We start from the raw sequence: 26,147 nt of genomic DNA, 5'->3' as shown, positions 1-26,147 counted from the left end.
ATCGACTTAAAATTTTGACACGTTTCAAGCAAAGGTTAGTACTCTAGAAAGACGTGGTTACTGGTTTACTACGAGCGCCATTTCTGGGTTAGTCTCGGGACTTATTGATCCATGTGTTACACAAATGTTAGTATTATTCATGGTAAAATCATAGAAACTTCTCTCTGCCTAATAGATGGAAATTTATCATGTTTTGCCTCAACACTTTAACTGATGTAAGCTGATGATTTGCATACATTTAGAAAATTTAAAAAAAAAAAAAGCTTAACTTTGGACACTTGAAATATCATTGCTGTTAATGTAAGAATACAAAAACATGGTTCAAAAGTAAATTGTTTCAACAGATTTTAAAATATCTATGGAATATTTATTAGTACAATATTATGTTCTCTCTTGTAACATCATTGAAGAGCAATAATTTTTAGAAGCGTGCGCAAAGATAATTTATAAATTGAACATGCTCAAATAGAAATAAGTGTATAATTTATAATAAAGAGTGAGAAGAGAGAAAGAAAAATATTATTGTTATCAAAAATTATAAATTGATTTTAATATTTTTGTATTTTATTTTTAATATTTTTTTTATATAAAAAATATTTATTTTAAAACAATTTTATACATAAAAAAGTTCCTTATTTAAAATATCGTTTGATTGCTGTTTTATATAAACTGTATTTTTTTACATAAATTGCACAATTAATATGCGTCGATTGATTTATATATATTATAATTTTCAAAAAGATCGCTCCAATTCGATATAATCTTACATAATCTCAAACCATCTCTGACATATTTTTGCTATTATTATTACGTACCTTAGTTAAATGCGTTCAGAGATTATCATCCATGATGATTTGTAATCAAGAAATTTCATTAACAAGTCGATAATTATCAAGTTATTTAAAGTAAAATTAGAAAACATAATTAATAATTGTTTAAGTGAAACTCGACACAAACAATCATAGAAAATTTCAAAATTGCAAAGATATTTTGTCCATAACAATATGAACATTTTGCTGCACCGTGCCACTCTTACCTTTAAATATAATACTGCAGATGCACTTGTCGACGAGATGTCTACTGACGTGCGAATCCATGAAGAGGGGATCGTCTACGACGTAAGTATCGGTATCTTTATAGATCGCTTGCGCTAGGTTGACGTTGGCAAGCTGGCCATCGCTCAAATTTATCTCTCTTTCGTCACCACATTCATAATGAAGATACGAAGTTTATGTCCGACTTTATTTGGCAGACTCTGCAATCACTTCTTCGTAAAGTGACTTATTCGTCGCTTGTTCAAACAAAACATTTTGTATTATTGACGTAAAGAAGGTCCATAGTATGGTGACTATCATTAATTCAACTAAAAATAAAAATTTAATAATTTCACTCAACAGGGACAGTCCGTAGCCACAAACTATTCCTATTTGAACCTTCTTGACTAACATTGCCTATGAAGCTTCCGGAAGAAAAACTTTTACAAGTATAATCACATGCCGAAGATATTCTTGCAGATATCAGTAACCAATAATCATCAGTACTTTTATGTCTAAGACCATTAATTTTTTTGTATTAAGTGGCTGATATATATTTATATATTCAAAATAATTAAGTTTTGTATTATAATAAATAATATAGAAATATGTAGATGTCGGAACGTGAAGTAGTATCTCTATGTCTGTAAATATTTTACTTTCTGATTTCATAAATCAAGATTTTACATAAATATTGTTAGAAAGACTCCAGCTACACCGATTGTTACATCTTACTATTTAACACATAGCGTGATTTTATCATGTTGCTTATAATGCTATACAGTCACTGTTTCTTCGGAGACATTAATACGATGGATTTGCGCAGCACGCGAAGACAATTACACTAATAATATTATTAAAAATTTATTAGGAACATTAAAAAGTTTAATGATTCTCAGCATTGTATTTATTGCAATCGCTGCAATTTTTCTACATTGTACTAGATACAAAAAAATAAAAGCTTATTGTTAGAGACTAAGATGAATCAAAGGAACGGCTTTTCATGAGACAGTAAGATAATTAGTACGCTAGGAAAAAAACTGGCTAATATGTTGGTAGCAGACCGCCTATTACAATATATAAAGTGTATAGAATCTGAAAAATGAAAAGAGAAATGAAAAGCATTAGAAACATAAGTCTAATCTAGATATTATATGTTTCGACCGTCACATGCATGGATATTCACGGCACAAATCTAATTCAACGAAACGAATCACAGTCGAAGACGATCAGTTGATAAAAACTTACAACTCGATATGAAAGTAAGAAGTTAATATTCTATTACGAAAAAAAAACATTTCACCGGAGAAAACAGCTTCTCTGTGTTTGTACTGATCGTATAATTATATTAATATATTTTTTTTAATACCTATGCGATTTAATCAATGTTACCTATATCACTTTCAACGACTTTTATCCAAAATGTAATATTACAGAATAAAATCGACCGTATTGAAGATTTATTTGTTCATTTAGAACGGATCTTTTCCATCGGAGGAATATGGCCGTTCAAACAAACGTATATCCGTTTCGCGATTTATATCTCGCATTTCACTCTTTATCTCATTATGGCATATGTCGATTTTTACGATGCTTTTGGTAATTTGGAACTTATTGTGATGAATCTCGTGGAATCGATGGTTTATTCCATGACGTTCCTATTTGTGTGGCTGATACGCTGCAGTAATTTGCTAAAACTCCTAATTCATATAATAAAAAAGGATATAGTTGAACGCAAATTCGAGAATTTTGAAGAGGAAAGGATTTACTATAATTACAATTATATGTCTAAGATATTCTCCTATGGCTCATTTGTTGGCATGTTCATCACGGTCGTATTGCTGTATCTTAGACCGCTTGTGTACCTCTTGACTATTAATCAAGGTATGCAAAATCAAACTTTTTCTTGCTAATTATAATAAATTTAAATATATTGTATGATTGTATCTATATAATAATAAATAAAGATTATAATGTATACATATACTGTGTATACATATACATATATGTATTGTATGATAAATAAAATTTACATTGTCTCATTATTTTATTATTAATCAATCTGTCACGGTAAAATTATAGAAAAAAAGTTACTTTATATTCTTTAAATACTTTAATTGTTACCAATGTGCTTTGTTCAAAGAAAAATTTGTTTTCTTGTCTATTTTTGTTCGTTCTGTCATCTTTTTTCAGCATCACAAAATAGTACGGAGTCTTTCATGTTACCATACAGAATCCATCCATTTTTTGATATCAACAATACTCATATATACATATTGATGTATCTCTGTCTATTTCCAATGATTTACTTTGCTATATGTCACATGGCAGCGATTTGTCTGATGGTTATTTTAGTATTTCACATTTGCGGCGAGTTGTCCATTTTGGCATATCGTATTAGACATATTAACGAACGCTCGCAAACCATGACACTAGACAGAATTCGTAGTTTCGTTCGAATGCATCTTAAGATAATATGGTAGGAGTATTGCAATCATGTATTCAACATATAGTAGATCTTTTTGTTTAATTTGCTTCTTTATTCTTTCTGTATATATAATGCTGTCGGAAATGTTATGGTGATTGAAGGATGGCGAAGTCCGTGGACGATACTTTCAATTTGATTCTTTTATACGAACTCGTTGGCATCAGTATTGTATTGGCTATCTCATTATATTACGTCATAATGGTATGATATATTATTAAATATCATTATTATATTTAGCAATATCAAATGCTAATCGGTAGAACATATAACTGTGATAACTTTTTAAAATGGCCTTCACGTTTACTTATATACAATTTTTCTTTATGGGGCTGTATTTAAACGAGAAAGATGACCGCATCTCCCGTTTTCTTCTCTTGCACAATCGGACAAGAATATGGTACTCGACTATCTAATGTTCTCTCTTATGGCTACTGGACGCGAAAAAAGCTTACCGCGTAGCAAAATGCGACGAGGTAATCAATGGAATATGTTAGAAGTTGTAAGTTTATTGACTACCGCGTCACATTTTGCCACGCGTCAAACGTTTCCGCATTCAATGTGCAGAAGTCAGTATTAATTTTTACCAATGCACGAGAATTCAAATATGCTGAACTTTTTGTTAAGATAAAATTAATTTTAAATGTTCATTAAACAACAAAATTATAATTGGAAATTATAGAATATCCTAAATATACAGGATGTCTAATAATTAATAAATAAAAATTTCACATAGGGACAAAATGAACTAAACTGAGTCGAGAAGTTCTGTATCATTGTTTCATATTTTGCATTAGTTAATGAGTTATTAATTTATGAAAATTTCTCAATTCACCCATCTACCATCAAATGCGGCGAGACCGCCTAGAGCGCGTGCTATTTAACGCTTGTGAGTATCATGTCATTCTTTTTGTCATCAAATATTAGATAAGAATGATAAGAATGATAGACGGGAGCATTGCCAACGTTTAATAAAACGCACCCCCAGAAAGATGTACGTTGTTTGCAAGCGACATTGACATTAATATGTCTAGGGAAGGCAAACGCGCGCCTCGTTGGATGGTTTAGTTCGTCGCACGCTTTGTGGGCGAATTTGGCTATTTTCATAAATTAACTCGTTAACTAATGCGAAAAATACAAAATGGTAGAGAACTTTTCTTCCCAGTTTAATCCAGTCTGCCTCTATGCAAAAGTTTTTTTATTGTTAATTATCAAACACTCTGTATAATATATAAACATGTGATATATTATGTACATATGCAATCTTACGATATTTTATACTTTTTAGAACTTGGATGTGTCGAAAATAGCAACCTGCTGCACTTTTACATTTTTTGCTCTTATTTCGCTTGTCATACTCTTCGGATATTGTTTGACTGGTGATCAACTAATTCAACAGGTATTGTTGGGAGGAACAATAAGCAATAGGTTTGTCCGCGTTACTCTTTTTACATTCAATATTTTTGCTTTTTCTCTTTTCAACGTCCGAATGTATATTTATCTAGTTTAAAGTACAAAAATTTTTTAAAATTTTCAGCAACGCGAATAAACCTATTAATATTAGACAGAGAAACAAATCTATTTTGTCTGAGATTACTATAATAACAAAAATTTTTACCGCAATTTTTATATTAAATGTTTAGTATTTGATTGTTTTGTGTTTAGTGTTTAAGTGTGCGAGACGCATACTATGAATGCAATTGGTACGAAACGCCACTCGGTTGCAAGAAAAGTCTGCTAATTTGCATGATTCGGGGCCAAGTTATGCTGTATTTAACTGCCGGAAAATTTTATATATTTTCTTTAAACAGTTTTACAGACGTGAGTGTATCAAAGTAACAGTCTTACACATAAAAATAATTAAAATTTTTTTAAATTAATATTATGTTATTTGCATTTGTTAATTGAATTATAGTTGAGGTAGTTACATTTAAATTACTTTTAAATCGTACTTTAAAAAAAATAAAACTTACGTGTTACAAAATTCTTTATAGTCTTGCAACGCACTGTTTATACAGGGTGGGTCATTTTAATTTATACACTCGATTTTCTCAAAAATTGTAAGTTTGAGGCAAAAATTTTTCAGATAAAAGTTTTATGATTTTAAGGGAGAAAAAAGTTGATGATCTTGAGAAGATGTTCTTAAAGTCAGGTCGAGGTTATCTATAATTTTTTTAAAAGAACCCCTTTATTTTTTATTACATATTTTTATAGCTGTCTTCATTGTCTTCAAGACCTTTTAAAAATATTTTAACAAAGTACATTTTTATTAAGTACTTTTCGAGTTATGATGCTTGAAAGTTACAATACCGCTAGCACATTTGCATTATCCAAGATGTCAAACTGATGGCTAGAACCTTTGAAATTCACAATTATAACGTTGACAAGATAACTTACAGGTTACATCCTATAATTAACTTTGATTCAAGGCCAGATTCAAGGTCACTAACAGCTGTTTTCCAAAAACTTTGGAGGTACATATAATTCGGTTGATGTTAGAACGAAATTACATATCTTCAAAGGTTTTGGAAAACAGCTATTGGTGATCTTGAATCTGACCTTGAACCAAATTATAATGTGTAACCTGTAAGTTAATTGACTTGTCAACGTCATGATTGTGAATTTTATTCCAAATGTTTTTAACTATCAGTTTGACACCTTGAATAATACAAATGCGCCATCAGTATACTGTAACATTCGAGTGTTATAATTCAAAAAGTACTTAATAAAAATAAACTTTTTTATAGTGTTTTCAAAAGATCTTGAAGATAGCTATAAGAATATGTAATAAAAAATAAGAGGTTTTATATTTAACAAATTTTAAGTAACCTTGATCTTAAGGACATCTTTTTAAAGTCGACTAAGATCATCACCGTCTTTCCCCTTAAAACCGTAAAACTTTTGTCTGAAACATTTTTGCCTTAAACAAATTTTGAGAAAATCGACTAGATAAATTAAAATGGTCCATCTTCTACATACATTTGTATTTTTAAATATACGGATTTAAAAAAAAAATATATATATATATATATATATATATATATGATTTGGAAATAAAGTCTTTAATTAATTTTTCTCGCAAATTTTTAATCAACAATTTCTTTGAATAAGATTCAGATATAATAATATATGTATACTTTTATGCAGATTATTAAAACTTCCTTGGCGTATTTATCGATGTTACGTAGAATTATGTTATGAAGAATTATGGGAAAATTTACCTATGGCTCACAATGCTATATAAATCTGTGAACTACAGATAGAGAAATACACTTAAAATATGCGCCAAGCCAACATATGTATCAATTACCGTATATACTTACGTATTTACAGTATATACTTTTATCCAAAAATCGTAGTACATGGATAAAAAAATAAAATTAAAAACAATATATCAGATATAAATTTTTCCTAAAATCGATTGAATAAATATAATAGAATTAATATATATATTTTTCCGACGAGATTCGAGATACATTGTGCATTATTTTTAGAAATATTTAAATAAATTTATAAAGCTGTATTTTTACACATGTGGTAATTCCTAGAATCAATTGGCAGCGATTTGTATTTATAATTAAATCTAGGTTTAGAATTGACTGTGAGGCATAACGCAATTGGTCTTACTTTGAATTAAACACATATGATTCGAAAAACTCTTATATGTAATTTATACATTAATTTTGTGCGCAGTAGTCTGTTTCTAGATTCTATAGACAGCATCTAATCAGTTCTAAGCATGAAAACAGAGATTACTTGCGCTCCCGCGTTCGTGTATTTGACGCAGTTTCATGTGAGCTTTCGAGGAAAGTACAGTGTAGAGTGCGATGTGAAGGTGAATTGCAAATTTTCATAAACATTATAATACGTCATGAAAAAGCATAAGATATTATATCATTTAATAATTAATTATAAATCTCTTTTTTATATTTTTCTTAAGATTAAAAAGATTATGTTGTGACTATATAACATTATTTTAGAAGAAACAGTTAATATCGACACATTGAATAGTGTAAATTTTATTTTATTTTCTTAGATAATTTTGTACTACTTCAGTCTCATAGTTCTGAAATATCTGGATCTTCTTTTTTCATCGGCGATTATGAATTTGACATAGAACGTTCTCACAAATACAATACTTGTACGAATAATCTGTTATATAACTATTAAATTGGTGAGATATCACATAATGAAGGCTACGAAGGACTTTGATAGGACAAATTAGAATCGATTAGGAGATAAAACCATTCTATAACGTTAGATCAAAGATCTTCATCAAAAGTATTGTCGAGCTGACAACTTCGTCACATTATTTAACTCCGATTGCAATTATCCTCAGAGACCGTGAGTCATGTTCATGCTTTTATATAACTTATCCTTTTTATCTTATTGTAAAAGAATGGCATATAAGAAATGTGTGAAAAAGAAAAGTATTATTAATTTGAAAATGTATCGGCGTCCCGTATTTTTATTATTATTTATTTCGTGTATTATTACAATTTCATAAATCAAAAATTTTCATATTTTATAAATTATATTTTTATCTTTAAGTTTCTTAAAAAAAGTGTCTATATACTTTTTCGAGCTTGTAATAAATGCAAAAACTAGAAATGTGATCTACTATAATTTTGTTTAAATATTAATTGTAAGCTAATGTCATATCATTTTCAGGACTATTTAAAATAATGAAAATGTAACTCAAATAATCTGTCTTATGCTTCAACGCTTTCATTTTTATATGCGATTGAGAACGCGCACGTGCACACGATTATATATGCCTTGCAAATGCCAGTCATCTTAGTCAGTGGTTTCGGACAAAGCGTCGCTGATTGTATTACGATCACCCTTATCTTTCCTATTTGCGGCCAGATGTCTGTTCCCGCTTTGTGCATTAACAATACATCGACACCGAACTCTGTAATTGCAGGCTTGATATGCGGCACGTGATGCGCATATACAATGACTGCAGTGCGAATATAATTGCATATATAGTACACGCGAGAATATAGTTATTATTATTCATATCTACAAAGTATTATTAAAAACTATTTCTATGTTTTGTTTAAAGTTATATTTTATATGTTTAAATTATATTTTAGTTTCATGTGCATAAATTAGAACTCTTTAAACTTTTCCAACTTGGCTTAAAATAAAGACCTTTGTTGAATAAATGATTTATTTTGCTTTGCTTTTACTTTAAAATTGTCACTCTGACAAAAAATTGAGTATTTTAATTCCTTAGAAAAGTAACTTTTCAAAATATTGAGTTTATATAATAAATTATAAATATATTTTTTAATTTTAAAGTCGTAAATTTATATTTATATGATATGGATTTGTTTTAGAACGAAAAAATACAGGATGCATTAAGAGCAACTTTTTTTTTAGGAGTTACTCGAATCCATGATTATCACATTTTAGGTAAGTAAATATCGTAAACATATCAACACATAACATTTAATACATATTTTCATTCAACTTTAAATTAAAATTTTTAAGAGATTGCTTGAATTAATATTATATAATATAGTACTATAACATATGTGTGCACTTACCATACATATGAAATTCATAAGGATCCGGCATACTCAGACAGAACATATTATTTTAAACGTTGCGAATTTTGATCGAAATAATATAATTAAAAAATGCGTGTAGAAAACAATTGAAACTAATTGAAATAGTCGAGAATAAGACACAATGTTAGTTTCCACGAAGGGACAAGACAATCGACTGCCCCACGCTCTACGATAAGCTGTAATTGCAGCCGCGTGAAGGTTGCACATACTACAGTTTATACAAACTATTGCTTCAGTAAATATACGTCTGGACGAATCGCCTCGAACACGTGATCACCACGTTGCGTCATAAAGACAAATCGTTCATTGGTCGTTCTCCTCAGCAATCTTTCATTTCTAATATGTATATGAAGGCGCTTTCGGGTGAAGCAAGAGGTTGTGTATTATTCCAGAAAAGATCAATGACATCATCTACTGTCTCTTTCTAATGCAAGAGTGATATACAAAATGTTGCCTGTTAAAAAAAATTTTTGAAGATGCATATATTTATTAAAAAATATATTATATAAAAATATATTATACGTTTTGATAAAACAGTAAATGTTTTCAAGAGATATAAAGACAATTTTGAAGGTATTGAAATAATAAAATTTAAAAATATAAAAGTTAATTAAAATTAAAAAAATATTTTATACGTTGCATCTTATATATATTGTTCAATTCTGTTTTCTTACAAGAATAACATAAAAAGTAATATAACAAATAGTTACCAAAATAATATAAAAAATTGTGTTGATTGAGAATTAAAAAAATCATATGCAAAGTATTGAATTTCTTATATATTTTAACATCCAATAAAGTAAATATCCAATGCAATTGTATAAAATACAACAGTTGAATTTACGCTTTATTTATATTTTTTCACAAATTGTCTTTTATTACAAAAGATTTTATTTATTTATAATTAATTGACATGGCGCATGGAATACATATACACGAGATTTTTGTCTACATATAAAATCACGTAGTATTATGTTACGCAATATTATGTACAGATGCGAAAAATATAATATTAAAATCTAGTGACAATTAGTGTAAACTATTTTTATACGACTAAATTGTTGTTCTTTTACTATAATGATTTTATGAAATTGTTGCACTCTCTTTTATTTATAATAAATGCGGTCTCTTATAAGATCCGGAATAAAAGTAATTTTACATTTTATAATATTATAAATAATATAAATGCCGAATAAATTAGATATGTCGAGATACGTTCGAAATAAAAATATTTCAGAAACATGTTAATTAATTAAAAAAGCAAAATGTTAAAAAATGTTATATGCATTGCACTTACAAATATTATATATAAATTTAACGATCAATTTCTCCATTGTGTCAATAAATTTGGATAGTAGCTTTGTAATATTGAATTATGTCAATTACAAAAGTAAAAAAGATTAGCTATACTAACAGCACTGTATTACATAAAATGCCTTGAATAATGGTGCTGCAGAATAATCACCGATCGAAATGTTAAAAGATAAACGGGAAATTGTTCGGTAACAAATATTATTTCTGAAAATTCTAAAATAGCTATTTTTTTAATTACAATAAAATCACATTAATGTTTTCATCCAAAATATATATGTATTTTGTGATTATATTAAGTAAGAAAGTCATTTCTCTTTTTTACGATATTATAGGGTTAACTAGAGTAGGGTAAACTATATCATTATTGGCCACCTACGCAATATTTACTTTCGTAGAAATAAAATTCTTATCGCATCGGAAATATACAAGTACAATAATATACAAGTACATAATTGTACTCTAATCTTATCATAATTTAATTCTTATATATTTGAAATAAATAGAGGACCACTGCTTGAGTAGCTCTGTAGATTGAATAAAATATCAATCATTAAGACTGTTAATTACATCTTAACATGTATTTATTGCTAATATTCTCAAGATGTTATGCTACTTGAATTTTCTGTAATACGTATCGTAATTAGACGATATTATCGCCCGAAAATATATTGAATTTTTAAAATCGTTCCTAATTAAAACATACGAACAGTATAACATATAAATAAAATTATCTAATCCTCGGCAGATTATCACATTATGATTATCATATATGCAATGGCCAATAACTCTATGATTTATCCTAACAACGAGCGGGACTAGTGCCGCCTTTATCGGGGCTTATGAATGGAATTTTCGTCGCAACATATAATTGAGCAAAAGACAATAACGCTTTAGTATATCTAATATCAAAATGTTCAAATATATCAATCTAATAATATTGAAACAAACTAGTTGGAGCTTCTACATATTTGTGAGAAAAGAAGAAAAAGAAAAAAAAACAGCGAACAAACAAAATGGCACCCTGAATCAAAGAAGCACGGTCTGCGGAAACAATATTTAATTTGTCGTACAGCTCCTTAGTACGTCGTATTAATTACATTAAATCGACGTAGGGCGTGATAGTGATTATGGGATTATGGAATGTACTTTCATCCTGAGCTAAGAGTCTATGAATGAGAAAAGAATGTCTACACAAGCGTTAGAACTGAGGGTGTGAACGTTAGGAATGAGATGCCCTTGTAAAGTCCTTCTTAATAGTCGAGACCCCTGTGGAAGAGACGTTGACCTTGTAAGCATTGCTCTTTACCTCAGAGGGATGCTTGTGAGTGCTCGTTGAAGATTTTCTAAGTGGTTTCTGTATTTGTGTCGTTGACAGTCCACTCACCGGATACTTGCTCCTACTGGACGTCGCGCCATTGCTACTCCGTGTACCACTCTTCATGGATACAGCGGTGGAAGTTATTTCGCTGGGATGCTTCGGCAGAACAAAAGCTTTCGTCTGCTTTAACAGGTATTGATCGTTGCATAACGCGGAAATTAATGGTAAATCTAAGTTACGACTTTTCTCGCGAAGCGTTCGGATGTCTAACATATCATCACTTTTCCTTTCGTTATTCTCTTCCGTACCGTTGCTGAGTTTCTTAAGTTTGTTTGTCGTGGTGGCCAACGAGGAAGTTGCCACTGAAGAAGACGATGGCAGTGGTTGATTCTTATCAAGATTCTAGAACAAATAACATGTATTACTATTAAAATGTATTACATAAAATATATAATTTTATCAAATATTTATAACTGTGTTCTAAGAAGCTGATCTTTTTTGAATCTGAAGGAATTAAGAGCAACGATAAAAATAATGCAGTATATTTGCAAACACCTAATAAAGATATCCAAGTGTTCTTTTATTTTGATTTTGATAAATCTTGATTACAAATTCAAGAAATTTGATATTTTATTTTGTGTTACCTGTATTTCGTAGGGCGGTGGTGGTGGCGGTGGCGGTAACCTGCGATGCTTGGATTGCGGTAGAGACTGCATCTTGTTTGTGAACAAGGTATTCAAGCATTTGAGAATATTCTCGTCACTTCTGGTCCGCGAGAACGTATTCAACGTGTGAGGGTGAGTTGGTACGGGCGGCTCTCTTCTGAGACTGTGACTACCCGTAGACGAACAAGTTGCACCGCTGTACAGCGAACTAGTGCTAGCAGCGTAGTGACTATTCAGATTGCCTTGCAGATAATTACCGCTGGAACTGCCTGTGTCACTAGAGCTGAGATTTTGGTTAGACGCATATTTGGATTGCGAGGAAAAAGAGGAACCGGGAAGGTATGGCGTGCTACGATACATCACTGAAGACTTGCTAAAGGAAGGATACGGTGGAGGCGGATAAGCTGCCATAGCCGCCAGAAGGGAACCTTGTTTGGCGTCGATATACTCTTGCTTTGACACCGCTGGATCTTTGAGCGGAAACATAACATAATCAACATCGGAGTAAAGTTGTTGTTTGTACTGTTCTATTTGCGATCGAGAAACTTGACTCGTATAGACGGTCGCCAAACTTGATGCTGGCTGTTGCGTTGATGGCGGCGGCGGTGGCGGTGGTGGCGGCGGTGGTTGCCGCGGATGTATTATCGGTGGCGGTGGTAGAGGAGGCGGGGGTGGTGGTGTCGTCAAGTATGGTAGAAGCACCGGACCACTTCGAGAAGCGTGTACGTCTAGGTAATTATTTGGACCTACTACGAGAGCGGCAACCGGGGCATGTACAGGTGTGGGTTTCATTTTATCGCCTGGGTAAGTGGGAGGTTGGATCCTAGGCGGTGGTTTCGGTGGTGCCATATTCCCGGTGACGTCGTTGATCGTTTTTACTACTTTCGGAACAGAGCCAATTGTCGCTGACATGTCGGGATAGGGCGGCGGAGGTGGTGGAGGTTCTCGTGGCGTCACCGCGTCGTTTCGCGGTGGGGTGGGTGGCGGTATTTGAATCCTCTCTCGTGACGATGTATACGAAGGTGGCGGTGGCGGTGGATCGGTTCGTCTAGGTGGTAACGGGACGAAGTCACTGCAAGTTTTGTTATATGGTGGTGGCGGAGGTGGTTCACGTTCCCGAGCCAATTCCGGTATGCCGGATCTCTTTGAGACGTTGATTGTTGCGTAGTCAATGCTTTCTATCGGATACGGCGGCGGTAATTGTCGATCACTGTCTGTCCTAGGTGGTGGCGGCGGAGGTGGAGGTGGCATCGTCACGTAATCGCAGTCCGAGTCCATCGAATTGCTAATAGTCTTACGTGGAGGATACCTGCCGACTATCAGATCCGATAACTCGTCAGCCGATAATAATGGCCTCGCTTTGGACGGATCGCTACCGTCGCCTCGGAAACTGCTCACGCTGAGTATGCTATTGCTTCGCGAGCGTGAATCCTCGAGCTGTCGGTTCAAGGAGACTTCGTCGTCATCACCTTTGCAAAGACTGTATATCGGTTCCTGATCTTCCGTGCCGACGTCTTCCGTATAACTGCTTTCAGATCGTAACTCACTGTGAATAGTATAGAAACCGGATGTGATAGACGCTTCATCAGTGGTAGACTGAACGGAACTCAGGGCACAAACATCGCTCGCCGCAGAGGATGCGTTGGTATCACCCGTAGGCGAATACAAATCGTCGCCGATTCTTTCGTCTTGAATCTCACTGCTTCTCAGTGTATACACGCCACTAGTCTCGCTCGCAAGATCCGGACCTGAGGAAGATCATTCAAAGATTTCAAAGATTACACTACGTGACCATGCTTAATTTCAGAAAGCGAGTGAAAAACAGAAAGGATACCGAAATTTATATTCTGTGCACGTGTTCTTATAATAAATGTAAAAATCAAAGAAATATAGTATAATACAGAGTTCAAAGATGATGATTCTAGATGATTCTAAAAAGGTTCCACAGTATTTTGACTGTGTCGACAAAGCTATTTTCTAAACTAAAGCTACTCTTCTCTTTCACTCACCTGTATATTTACCTGTCTTCTTACACCTATCATAAATAGCACCCGGAAAGCTAGCTGTCTCCGTGGAAATTGCCGAATTTTGTGCTGTATGCGAGTAGCCTAGCTCCAAACTGGAGGTCGCAGAAGCCCGGCGCATTCGCGATGGTCCACCTGTGGATGTATTAACAACAACCACTGTACTGCAACTGCTGCTGCATTGCGAGCCCTCGGCGGCGGTCGCGGCACTTGACGCGAGACGTAATACCACCGATGTAGAAGTAGCGTCGGAATTGTCAATCTCTGAAAATTATCCCAACATGTTAGTCTACTTTTCACCGCGGCGATAAAAAATTGATAAGATTTATGTATATTGGCGAGTCATAAATTCCTTATTGTAAAGAAAATTACATATCCCTGCTGCAAATTCCTATGGGAAATTTTCCTATAGATTTGCCTAACCATGGATACCCGTGATAAATTCAACTAGTCTCCATGGGAGAAGACTTCTATCTTGCTGCAAATTCCCATTATGTAAAGGACTATAAGATTCTGTGAGCTTGTATAGATATCTATAGGATTTACAGAGCAGAGTATATATAAAATATTTTGGGAAATTTTTCTACAAGGTTTTATATAGAAACTTACCTAATAATCTATATTTGTAAATGTTATTTAAAGTAATCTCATTTTAAGAAAAATTAGGATATTCTAATCTCAAAAATAATTTTTTTCAAAATTAACTTTTTTTTAAACTTGAGTTAATTCAATCTTAACTTAACTTTTATTAAGTTAATTCTTTATTCCTTCAACTTTTAATATAATTTTATTAATTTTATAAGCCACTAACTTTAACTTAATTTAGTTTTAAAAAAACATTAACTTACTCAATCTTGGTGATATCTTATAGATCTCTTAGTTCTCATGGAACATCTGTCCACATTCCTGTAAATACCTGTACTAACCTATTTGCATTTCTACGAATACCTGCATGCTGTGCATCCTATAGGCAACTATCACAATCTTACAGGAATTTACCTGCAGAATCTTATAGCCCTCTATAGGAACCATGAAAAACCCCATGGAAATACGTGTAACGCAGTATGTTCCTTTTTATTTCGCAAACTAAAGATAGACTAATAAATAATTAATAAACAAAGCTCAAATTTAATGATTTAAATAGAAATCTATTATATGACAAAATTATACATATCGAAAAATTCATGTATGATAGGACGTAATATTTTTTGTCAGTAACGAAGTATAACTACCCTTGTGGTGTGTAAGTTTTTTTATTCGATTCAATATTTCAATAAAAACAAAATTTTTATTATTATTATATATTAACTAAGCTTACCGTCAATAACAGAAACGGAAGAAGGTGGCATAGAGTGATTGTCTGTATCCCCATTCGTGCCATTTAATACTCTACTCTGGCCATCCGAATAAGGTATCGTCTCTAAGGTAAGACGTGGTAAACACTCAGTTGACGCTGGTGCGGTATCAGGTTCATCTTCGCTATGCACCCGATCGCTGACAATACCAGACGTTGTGTTGGAGGATGTACTCGAGATGACAGAAATTCGTTGGTCACCACGCGCACCGCGCGCTGCTAAACTCAATTTACATCGAGTAGGGTACATGTAACAATCCCTCAAGACTTTCCGTTCTATAAATTATATTTAATCTATTATTATAATTCATCATTATCGAATATCTATTTAATTTTCTTATAATAACTTTAAGAACGAACTCAGGAAAAAGAATAAAAATTAAGATTAAGAGAGAAAACGGAAAAGATGTGTGTATGTTATGACATATGTACATGTGTGTGTGGTTGAAGAAAAAAAGAGATAAAGTTGACAGAAAAAGAAGAAAATTATCTTCTAATATTTTAAATAGTTTAAGTAAACGAAGAAAATTAATAATATTGCGTGATTAATTAATTAATTGCTTATATGGATAGTCATCAATAGCAAAAAAATACAAAGTAAGTTCACCTTCTTCCTCCCGTTTCATAGCTTCATTTACTCTAGGCGCTATAGCCATAGAGAACTGATGGGTGTCACGACAAAGTCCCAAGAGGAGTTTACTCTTGTCATCGCATCCGCTGTAGAGGGTGAGTTTTTCCGGCTGATCAACTGCACGGATTTCGAACTTTTTGCGCTGCGTAAAAAAATACAAAAAAAGTTTTAATTTTTAAATGTGCTTAGATAATAAAAAAAAAGTTAATTTAAATTATCAAATACAAGTAACGGTACGAGAAACTAATTTATCTTAATATGTGTAGCATAAGAAATAATTTAATATTGTTGCAGCAAACGAGCAGGAATTTGGAGGAAGACATTTGTTCAACGCTTACATCAAAAGAGAGTTTGCCGATATTGTTCCAAGCGAAAACGCGCGGTGTCTCCTCCTCGGCGTAGATTCGCACTCCACGAGCGCAAATTGCCAGGAGTATGCGTCCCGGTCCCGCCTCGTTCTTACTTCGGCGCAACCGATACAGGTGAGCGTTGAGCGGCGCCTCCAACAGCACTGCCTCCCGGATATATTGCAACTCTGCCTCCTCTCTAGAGAGCCCACTGTACTCTCTGTGCTGGGCTGCAAGCACGGTGAGCACGTTCGACTCGAGGCACATCTGAGAGCATTCGAGACAGATTAAAAGATTATAATCCGTAATCCGAAGTAATTGTGCGAAAAATACATTTAACACATAGCTGTTTTAAAAGGAAATGTACGCATTGTAGATGTGTTGGTGTTTATATGTATGGAGAACATGTGTGTGTGTGCGCGCGCGCGCGCGCGCTCTATATAATCTAAATTATCTAGATAATCTAGAAATTATAATCTAAATAGAATGACTACACTATAATATATATAATTAGATCTTCATCTTAGATAATTTGAAAAAGATAATTATATGGATAACTTGAAAAAAAAATAATACTTTTTTGTCTAAGATACAGATGAAGATATATAAAGTGTATTGGGTGTTTAATACTCAATGCATCATACCTGCTAATGACAGATTCCTAAAGTCATTTTAAGAAGAAAAAATTCTAATACTAAAATGTCGAGGCTATAATATTTTTTTAATTATAAGCATTTAAAGTTAGCGAAATAGTAAAAGTTCTTTTTGATATTTTATTTATTCTATAGTACAACGCAAAATACCAATCACACTTACACGCGCAAACTTTATGGGTGATGAAAATTATTATAACCTCGACATTTTGGTATTAGAATTTTCGTTTTGAAAAATCTTCAGGAATCTGCCATTAGCAGGTGCGTCAAGTCTGAAATATTCTATATATTCTGATAAAAATAATATAGAGCCATTTTATTTAAATAACTCATTTAAATAACCCATTTAAACAAATATAAAATAAGGCTCGAAAAAAATCTAGTTTTAATCTAGAGCTTACATCGGAGGTTTGAATGAACAGGAATGGATGTGCATCCGAACAACCGAGTAGGCTCTGATGGGCTTTTTTATATTTTTCACTAATAACTCATCTAAATAGCTACAAACACTGAAGATATCTCACACATATGTTATATATTCATATAATAATTCAATTCTTTTTAAATCAGGGAAATTAGAAAAATCCGTGAAATGCAGCTTACATGGGAAGGAAGGTAATCCGTCGATTTGCAATAGCCGACAGATCCTGCATGCGGTCTGTGACGTTCTTCGGAATAATCGCCAAGGTCGGCTTGAAGGGCAAGCCCAGCGAGCACCAACAGCGACGTGACGATAGACGGTTCATGAAGGGGATGGTGAGGATGGAGGCTCTCCACCCCACCGCCGTGCCTGACGACATTGTCGCGCAGTTGCAGGTAATAGTGATGCCGTGTCGTCTCATCGCTGAAACAATAACGCGAGCATTAAAATATTTAATAAATATTTTATAATTATGATCAATATGTGAAATATATTAAAAAGACTTTTCTAAAAGACCTTTTTAAAAAGAAATAAACGATATGTTATTATAAATATGTAAAAAAAATGTTCAAATTCAACAAGTTTATTTTATACTGAAAAGAGTAAAAAAGGTAAAATCTTTAAGAATTAAGTCGCTTTTAAAACACGAACAGTTCAAACACAATAGTTCAAAAACAAAGAAAGATAGGAAATTATTGCTATAAAAAATATTAATTATAAGTAGGTATTACCAACAACTTATAATCGACATTATATAAGTGATTTAGAGCTTCTTCAGTACGTAAAAAGTGAGTCCAAACAAATGGGTATATTTCTTGACTGAAATTAGAAGCATTGACAAAGAGACTCGCGCGCTGGGCGAGACTCGTAGCACAAAAAGTAAACCTTAAGGGCAAACGTGCAATGAATCGTCGAATTCAATGTAAATCATAGGGTTTCGTGTGTCTAAATAAAAAAGAAACTAATGCGAATCGGTATAATTACCGAGGTGCTTTGAGAATGCCTCCGTTTTAAGCATACAGTCTATCTATCATGCTCCGCATAATTACTTTATAATTATAAGAATAGGTAGCAGTACTCAGCTACCGGACGAGAATCCGGATTTCGTTCCACGATAAAATTTTCGTTTCGATATCCCTGCAATTTTGCATCTTTCTTTTTCTATATGCACAAGTCTTTTTTGCGTTTCTTTCTCTTTCTATGGCGGTACCTTTTAATCAGCACGACACCGGCGGCATCTTTTAGACATCGTCTAAAAGGGAACAAGTAGCCGAACACATTTCGCTATGCTGACAATTCAGACGTATGACATATTCAGTGCCATGATTTATTTCGCAATCGAATTGAGGATTGAAACATCTGTTCTTTTTTCGAATATGTGACCAATTAATCGAGAAGCAAACGTGATTTCTTTATATTTTACAGATTTATAAAAAAATAAGTATAGTTCATTTGAGATAAAATATTTGTATGTTACCTTAAAAGTAATGGTGTATCGATGTAGAAACGAACTCGAAAGTATAGGACAAAGGCTGGTCTTCCACTGCTATCCAAACCCTGAAAATAATATACACATATAAACTACTGCTACTAAATATTACAATAACAACGTATAAAATTGCATGCTTAATAATGACCATCACAGATTATATATGTATCGCGATTGCTTGGAATATTGTTCAATCATATATATTCTTTCATTATAGAAAAATTTGATAGGAATTTTGATTTTCTTGAAAAAATTTGTGAATTGTCTGAAACAACTCACAATTTGAAGGACACAAATATTGTATCATTTACATCATCAGGAGACACGGTACGTTTCAGCGCTAATTTAAGATCATCGCGAAAAGGAAGTTCTTAACGAACACTATAAAAGAATGAGTCCGCAGTTTCACTCAATTCGATCATTGGTTGAGGAGAACTTGAGTCGAAACTAGTTTTCGTGCGCGGTTCAATTAAAAATAAATAAGAAATATAATTTTTCGCACAAATATCTATACAGGAAAGCTTATTATCTATCATTTACTATAAATAATATAAAATAATAAGAATTTATTAATTATTGTCTTTTTTATATCAATTAATGACAAATTAATGACGAGAGATTATATTTTTTGTAAGTACAACATACATTTTAAATAAATTTTCTAACATTCGAATTTTTAGTAAGTTATATTTTTCTGTCTTTCTCTCTCTCTCTCTCTCTCTCTCTCTCTCTTTTGTTTATTTGTCTTGTTTTATTCTATTCTCGCGTACTCCTCCTTTCTCTTCTTCTAATTATAATAAAACAATAAGCAATAAATAAGCAGCTACTTACATATGTATGAGAGTTTCGCCAATTCTTTGGGGCGTATTTGCTCAGCTTATTCTCAGGATCCACAAATAGGTACTCGCCGTCTGAAACAATAAAAATAATTCGTTTGTTTCAGCAAAAAGTTTATTACTGCACATGAGCATCGAATATTTAAAAATACTGTACGCAATCTTTTCAAAACTGGCATTGAATTTAAAAAATAATTATGAATTTATATGTACTGATATATCGTGTATTGAACTTTACAGCATAATTGAACACTTGTATAAGATATATGTACTCCACGGTATAGCAATTGAGAACTCTCTCAAAGATTCATTTCGTTCGCACGTTCTTTTGTACGATTGACAACGCGAGATGCCGATACTCCATAAATGAGTGAAACAATGAAAGAGGCCCGGTAAGAAGATGTTAGTGAATGAGGGAGCCTTAAACCTGTCCAGTCTACATGGGACCAGACGCTCAAGCTCTTATGGCACGATAACGTGACATGTTTTTCACACTGGAACTCGATTTGAAACCGCGAATGCTGATCGGGGACCGTAACCGGAGTTTGGGCCCTCAAGGCTTCCGAACAATCTACAATTCCCAATGCAACCGTCGTACTGGCAAACTAGTTGAAGCTGTTGTTACATGCAAATGTAAAACTCTCACGATGGAACAATAGTTGCCCATGAATACGGCATAAGTTTATCTTCGGCAAGATATGTATAAAACTATCGGCATTCCAATTTCAAAATCCCAATCAATTGCTTTTTTCTTAGATTTAATTCGTCTGACAATAAACTTTCTATATATTATCTCCTCTTAAGAATAAGAATTATTACAAACTTTGTAATTAAAGTTTCGAATCCCGTAGATTATATGATTAATTTAAATTTAAATGATACGCATATTTAGTGTATACTTTCTGTCATAAAAATAATGTTTGTTCTAATTTTATGTATAATTTTTTTCCTTCTCTTCCTTCTCTCTCTCTCTCTCTCTCTCTCTCTCTCTCTCTCTATAATATATCAAATTACCCGTAGAATTTTATCCTGTATTCTGTTGCAAATTATAGGTCGTCTAAAATGGACTTAAGCCGCTCCGGTATTCCTCTTTCGATACGCTCACTCTTTCCGTGGGGAAGAGAGCACCTGTGTTACCCGAGGTATAACCCGGCTATTACTGGGGAATGTTGCCCGAAGGCTAACCCTGGCCCTCGCGTAATAATCCATCGGGACTATAGGGCCCATCGTATTCCTCTGGAGATATTCTTCGCAGTCACGGAGGGAGCACAATCTCCCTTTTTCTTCATCTCGCTTGGATCCGATCGAGTCCGCATCCTGGATTTAAGTTTTATTCCCTTTTGTTTCAGACTTTCGTGTGCCCTAGTACGGATTTCACGTTTGCTTGAAAGATAGACGTGTTTTGAAGATTTCTCAAGTCAATTCGATTTTTGTTAACAATATTCTTTAGCGTAAATCGATTCTTCTCGTTATTCTGTTTATACAATATTAGAATATCATTTAAATATCTATCTTGATATATTATACATATATATTTCAATTTTGATTTTACATTATCAATAAATCTAAAAAAATATAAAGAAATATATATAGTGATATATTATACGTTATGATTAATTTTTTGTCTAATGTTGTTGTAATGTATTTGATATACTGAATATTGATTTAGTCTAGAATATAATCGTTATTCGTTTATATGTAATAATAAAGCTTTCAAGATCTGCCTTGCTGTTTGTTAATTCTTGATGCGAGAATTTGTGTTTCTTAATAAATGCATGAGAATTTGTTTCTTAATAAATGCATATCGCATATTCATAGAGTTCAAAAGGAGCGTCATGTGACGCAATAAGAATAGTTCAACAAACAAGCCTTCTCTCATGAGCCCATCTGTTTCCCAGAAAGAAACAATACTCCTTTTTTTTTTCTCGTTCAGTATGGCTCAGCAATGCGCCATAACCATAATTACACTCGTAATCACCCCTGGTTACCTTGATCACCCTGGAGGAAGAGGGAGAAATCTGAGCTGCTCTTTTCTACCTTCGCACGACTTTATCTTCTATAGACTTGGTCTCCGTTCAAACGCATACCTCTGAACTTACTGAATCTATCAAAGATTAGAGATTCCTTTAGATTAGAGAAATCTCGCAAACTAGCCCTGGCCTCGATTTTATACTTAGGACCCTTCTCCTTCTTTATAAAGAAACAAATCGTAAATATTACGAGAGTTGAATAGGAAGAAAATAAAAAAGAAATAGGAAAAAACAAATCAAAAATGGCTAATAAATAGGGGAAAAAAGACTGGATACTAGTTATAAGGAGATTTCTTGAGAATAGATAAAAGAATTTTTCTGAAAGTTTAAGAGATAGCCTGATGAAACAGGAGAAAAAAAGTATTGCGGAAAGAATGGAAAAAAAAAAATAGGAGAGAATATTTCTTCTCTAACAAAATCAAAGTGTTCGCTGATGGATTCGGCGGAGGTGTTGCTCATAAGATTCGTTGAAGTAGGATGTGACATACGGTGTGGGACGCGAAGGATACGAGAAGGAGATACGGGAGGGAGAAATACGTTGAGGCCCTGTTGTGACGCGCAGCTTTAACCTCGCCGCGATATATATCCCTTGAACCTGCGCTGGAGCGTATTTTCTGCTTCGTCTCCCCTCCGCTAGCTAGAACGGACCTTTTCGCCCCTCTTCCACCACGTCGTGTGCCAACGATCCCTGTCCTCGGCGTCCTCCTTCCACATTCCTGTACGCAGAGCCGTACGTTGCGCCGGAGATGCTCGACTGGGAGATGGAATACGAGAGGCCTTATACAAATCATCGGGCTACCGTCTTACCCGGGGCCCCGTTCTCTTTTTTTTTCCTGCTTCCCCTTTCCGCCCGTTTTTCTCTTTCCACTCTATCTGGCCGCTTCCTTTCTTTAGCGCTCGTCATTCCCTCCGTCTTACTCCGTCTTTATACTCCGGCAACCTATTATCTCTCTCATTTATCACATACCTCTCTATCTATGTATTTATCTATTTCTATTTATTTTGCATATACATAACACATTGTACATAACGTTTCTTTCACTCACAATTATTTATTATCTGTACACTGAAATCTTTCACAACTAAAATTTATCGTAAATTGATACCCAAACAGAAAGTATCTAATAGCTCCTAATTGTTTCTACTGTTTCTCTTATTATTATTAAATACTCGCTGTAAGTTGAGTCATCAAATTACAGAAAATGCGAATTTACGATAAAGGTGAACATTCTTAGAGCATGAATGTTCGACTAAGTAATTTCTCAACTCAATGAATAAATAATTGGAATATATTTCTGTAACAGAAATTTTTCAGCGAAATAAACTTATTGTACGATATTTCGAAAAAGATACAAATAAATTTCGATGAAGAAAAGTCATGGAAAGCGATAAGAAGAAAATAGAGAAAAAAAAAATAGAAATCGCAAAATGAAAGAAAGACGAAACAGGAAAAGACGAACTGTAGAAAGAATTTCCTTCTGAGGCTAAAGCGCATTTGAAGAAATGGGAAGCAAAAGTTGGTCTAGATCGCTTTTAGCAAGACCCACCGCGAATCGCATAAGCCATAACGCGCATACAGGGAGTGTGAGCTGCCTTTCTTCTTATACTTGTTTTTCAGGTGCATTTTTTCTTGTCATGCTATGGCTCGCGCGTCTCAAGACCTGCCAACTCAACCGAGTCCGATGATGGTGCTCTGCTGGAATGTAGAAGGGATGGGTGAGGTGGGATCTCGTAGGGCTCTTTGAGGACCTGGGGAGGCTTTATCCAGTGGTGGGGGCCACCAGTCGGACCGGCTTGTCACGATTGGTGAGGGTAGCGATGAACGTGAGCCGTATGGTATGCAGAAAAACCTGACGATTAGTCAAGAGGCTTGGACATATCGCTAGTTTAATGTTTTCACGATTTCTCTGTTTATGTCACTTTCTTCGTCATAGAAAATGGATCCATAACGTAACATGAAACTGTTTATTTTTTTCGAATAGCCATTTCGATGTACGTATTAAATTCTTGTTTTTATATTTTTATATTTTGTACTTTAAATTATAATCAAGAAAGAAAGTAAATTTATTTTGAAGCTATATTTTTATTCTTAAGAAAGCAATTCTGATCAACTTAATTTTAACATTATTAAGATCATCTCAAGAGAAGATATCCATATTATGACGTTATTAACGAAAAAAAATAAAAATCAATTTTTCTTTAAATAAAATTGTACAATTTCTTACATGAATAAATTCCCTTAATAATTCTATACATCAAAATATTAAATATTAATGTAAATAACAGTATTTATTTGCACAAATATTTTATCGGTTTGAAATTTCTCATCATTACTTTATCTATAATGAAAATGAAAATACACAAATACGACTCACCGGACAATATTGCCAAACCGAAAAGTTCGCAATCTCGCATGCCTTGTTGACTGAGAAGTGTGCATGTCTGCGTATAAACCTCCTTTACTCTCGACTTAGCCTGAAATAGTAAAACGGATTAATTAGCATTAAAATTTCCGGAAATAATTTCAAAATATTTTTTAATCAGTTACTTTTTTACTAAATCTACACTCGTTCTCGAGGACATCATTAGATATTTCATATTATCTTATTTATAAAAATGAGAAAAAGTAATAAATTCTAATAATAAAATTCATTTTATTAAAAAATATGTATATACAATGCTATTTCCAAATTCTTTACATTTGAAATCTTTAAATTCAATACAATTACTTTCCATAACTAACAAAAAAGTGTTACTTTTTGTATTCGTACTCATTGTCAGTTGTAACTTGAAATTTTATTTTATATCTTTCCCACAATAATAGGTGTACTGGTAACCTTTTCATACTTGTTCGTAATTGATATTTGCCTCACCTCAACGATGAAGTAGAGAGGATCACCGGGAAGGGCATGAATGGCGAGATAGCGGCTGGCGGACACCAGGGGTTGAAGGCAAGACCGCGCAGCCGTGACACCGCTACCACGCATGCTGCATGCTTCATGTCGTCGCCGCTACGCCCAGCGTCCTCACTGTCAACAATCAGTAAACTGTCAGTGGACAATCAGTAGTGTCATTTGAAAAATTCGCATTAATCTATCCTTAATGAGAAAATTCAAGATCAAAATATAATCTATTATTTTATGTTTCTTTCGGTGATCTCACAATTTTTGTGTCACAAAACTTGTTTTCAAAAGTAGAAGGAAACAATTTTATGTAAAAGTCGGTCCTAAATATTTTATTAAAGATTATATTAGAATTAAACTATGAATCGTGAAGACAATCGAATTCCATTGACAATCGAATTCCATTGACAATCGGAATTCATTGAAATACAACAAGGGAAGAATAAGTCAGACGTGTTTATCTAATCTCTGACTATTATAATTACTACGAGATTCTGAGAGGCTGAGTCTTCGGTTAAGTAATGCACACGCAGCATAACTTGTAGCTGAAATTTTCAATCTCAACTATAATAGTATGTAAGTTTTATTCTTTTCCTTACAACGCGATTGTGAATTAATGTATGTTAACATGGTGTCACATGATTATACTGTCACAGGATATGTTAATGAAGTTCAAATAACATGCAGTGATTGAATTTTAAGTGCTGAAAACATAATCAATTGAAATTCATTACAGTTTTAAATGCTATATGGTAAATAGTAGTATAATAAATCGTTAAACCGTTAAATTTTGTCACTGCAAATCAGACATATTTGTCGATGAACCTCGCAATGGAAAATTAATTTTAGTAACTGATGAAAATCATTGAAATTGAGATTTTCACCATACACAGCCTTTAAACGGTGATGAATTTCATTTCATCTCGTTTTCATTTAAAAATCCGCGTTGTTTGAACTTCAATAGTCATATCTTCATCACACGATATCATGATTCACAACCATTATAAGGAAAGGAAACTTGCTGCAATTGAAAGTCTACAAATCTGCGTATTACTTATCAGCCG

The 26,147-nt window shown here is 33.2% G+C and overlaps 3 protein-coding genes and 1 pseudogene across 4 annotated transcripts in view; 2 read left to right on the top strand and 2 right to left on the bottom strand.

Annotated features, from left to right (window-relative positions):
• The window catches only part of LOC108750263, a 3,773-nt pseudogene extending 2,220 nt beyond the window's left edge, over nucleotides 1-1,553 (top strand).
• Nucleotides 1-9,241, bottom strand: part of LOC108750283 (probable multidrug resistance-associated protein lethal(2)03659) — a 52,892-nt gene extending 43,651 nt beyond the window's left edge. The window contains exons 1-2 of one of the 2 annotated variants that reach the window (XM_018489638.1): nucleotides 9,075-9,241; nucleotides 1,037-1,267 (exon numbers count right to left, since the gene is read on the bottom strand). The gene's annotated coding sequence lies outside the window, so the exon portion shown is untranslated. The remainder of the gene's footprint in view (nucleotides 1-1,036; nucleotides 1,268-9,074) is intronic. The other variant, XM_018489636.1, reaches the window with a different exon arrangement.
• On the top strand, nucleotides 3,625-6,720 carry LOC108750286 (odorant receptor 22c-like). The gene is made up of 4 exons (XM_018489642.1): nucleotides 3,625-3,723; nucleotides 4,808-4,918; nucleotides 5,185-5,340; nucleotides 6,667-6,720. Exons 1-4 carry the CDS (start codon nucleotides 3,625-3,627, stop codon nucleotides 6,718-6,720), a joined length of 420 nt encoding a protein of 139 aa, XP_018345144.1.
• Nucleotides 9,242-10,692: 1,451 nt separating the features above from the next.
• Nucleotides 10,693-26,147, bottom strand: part of LOC108750282 (protein expanded-like) — a 38,029-nt gene continuing 22,574 nt past the window's right edge. The window contains 12 exon segments of the mRNA XM_018489633.1: nucleotides 10,693-12,132; nucleotides 12,375-14,143; nucleotides 14,405-14,683; nucleotides 15,738-16,049; nucleotides 16,381-16,546; nucleotides 16,743-17,018; nucleotides 18,008-18,248; nucleotides 19,303-19,382; nucleotides 20,146-20,225; nucleotides 24,556-24,655; nucleotides 25,054-25,149; nucleotides 25,152-25,209. Of these exon segments, the coding sequence (XP_018345135.1) occupies nucleotides 11,632-12,132; nucleotides 12,375-14,143; nucleotides 14,405-14,683; nucleotides 15,738-16,049; nucleotides 16,381-16,546; nucleotides 16,743-17,018; nucleotides 18,008-18,248; nucleotides 19,303-19,382; nucleotides 20,146-20,225; nucleotides 24,556-24,655; nucleotides 25,054-25,149; nucleotides 25,152-25,181 (3,930 nt within the window). The 5' untranslated portion in view covers nucleotides 25,182-25,209 and the 3' untranslated portion in view covers nucleotides 10,693-11,631.

This window comes from Trachymyrmex septentrionalis, unplaced genomic scaffold (genome assembly GCF_001594115.1).
Source record: "Trachymyrmex septentrionalis isolate Tsep2-gDNA-1 unplaced genomic scaffold, Tsep1.0 scaffold35, whole genome shotgun sequence".
NCBI lineage: Eukaryota > Metazoa > Arthropoda > Insecta > Hymenoptera > Formicidae > Trachymyrmex > Trachymyrmex septentrionalis.
The sequence above is the reverse complement of the archived record's forward strand: the minus strand, read 5'-3'. Positions and strand labels throughout refer to the sequence as shown.

Coding starts and splice junctions, on each gene's coding strand:
- LOC108750286 (XM_018489642.1), top strand. CDS start 3,625: ATGGCGAAGTCCGTGGACGATACTTTCAATTTGATTCTTTTATACGAA. Junction 3,724..4,807: donor CATTATATTACGTCATAATG/GTATGATATATT, acceptor TATACTTTTTAG/AACTTGGATGTGTCGAAAAT. Junction 5,341..6,666: donor CTTTAAACAGTTTTACAGAC/GTGAGTGTATCA, acceptor ACTTTTATGCAG/ATTATTAAAACTTCCTTGGC.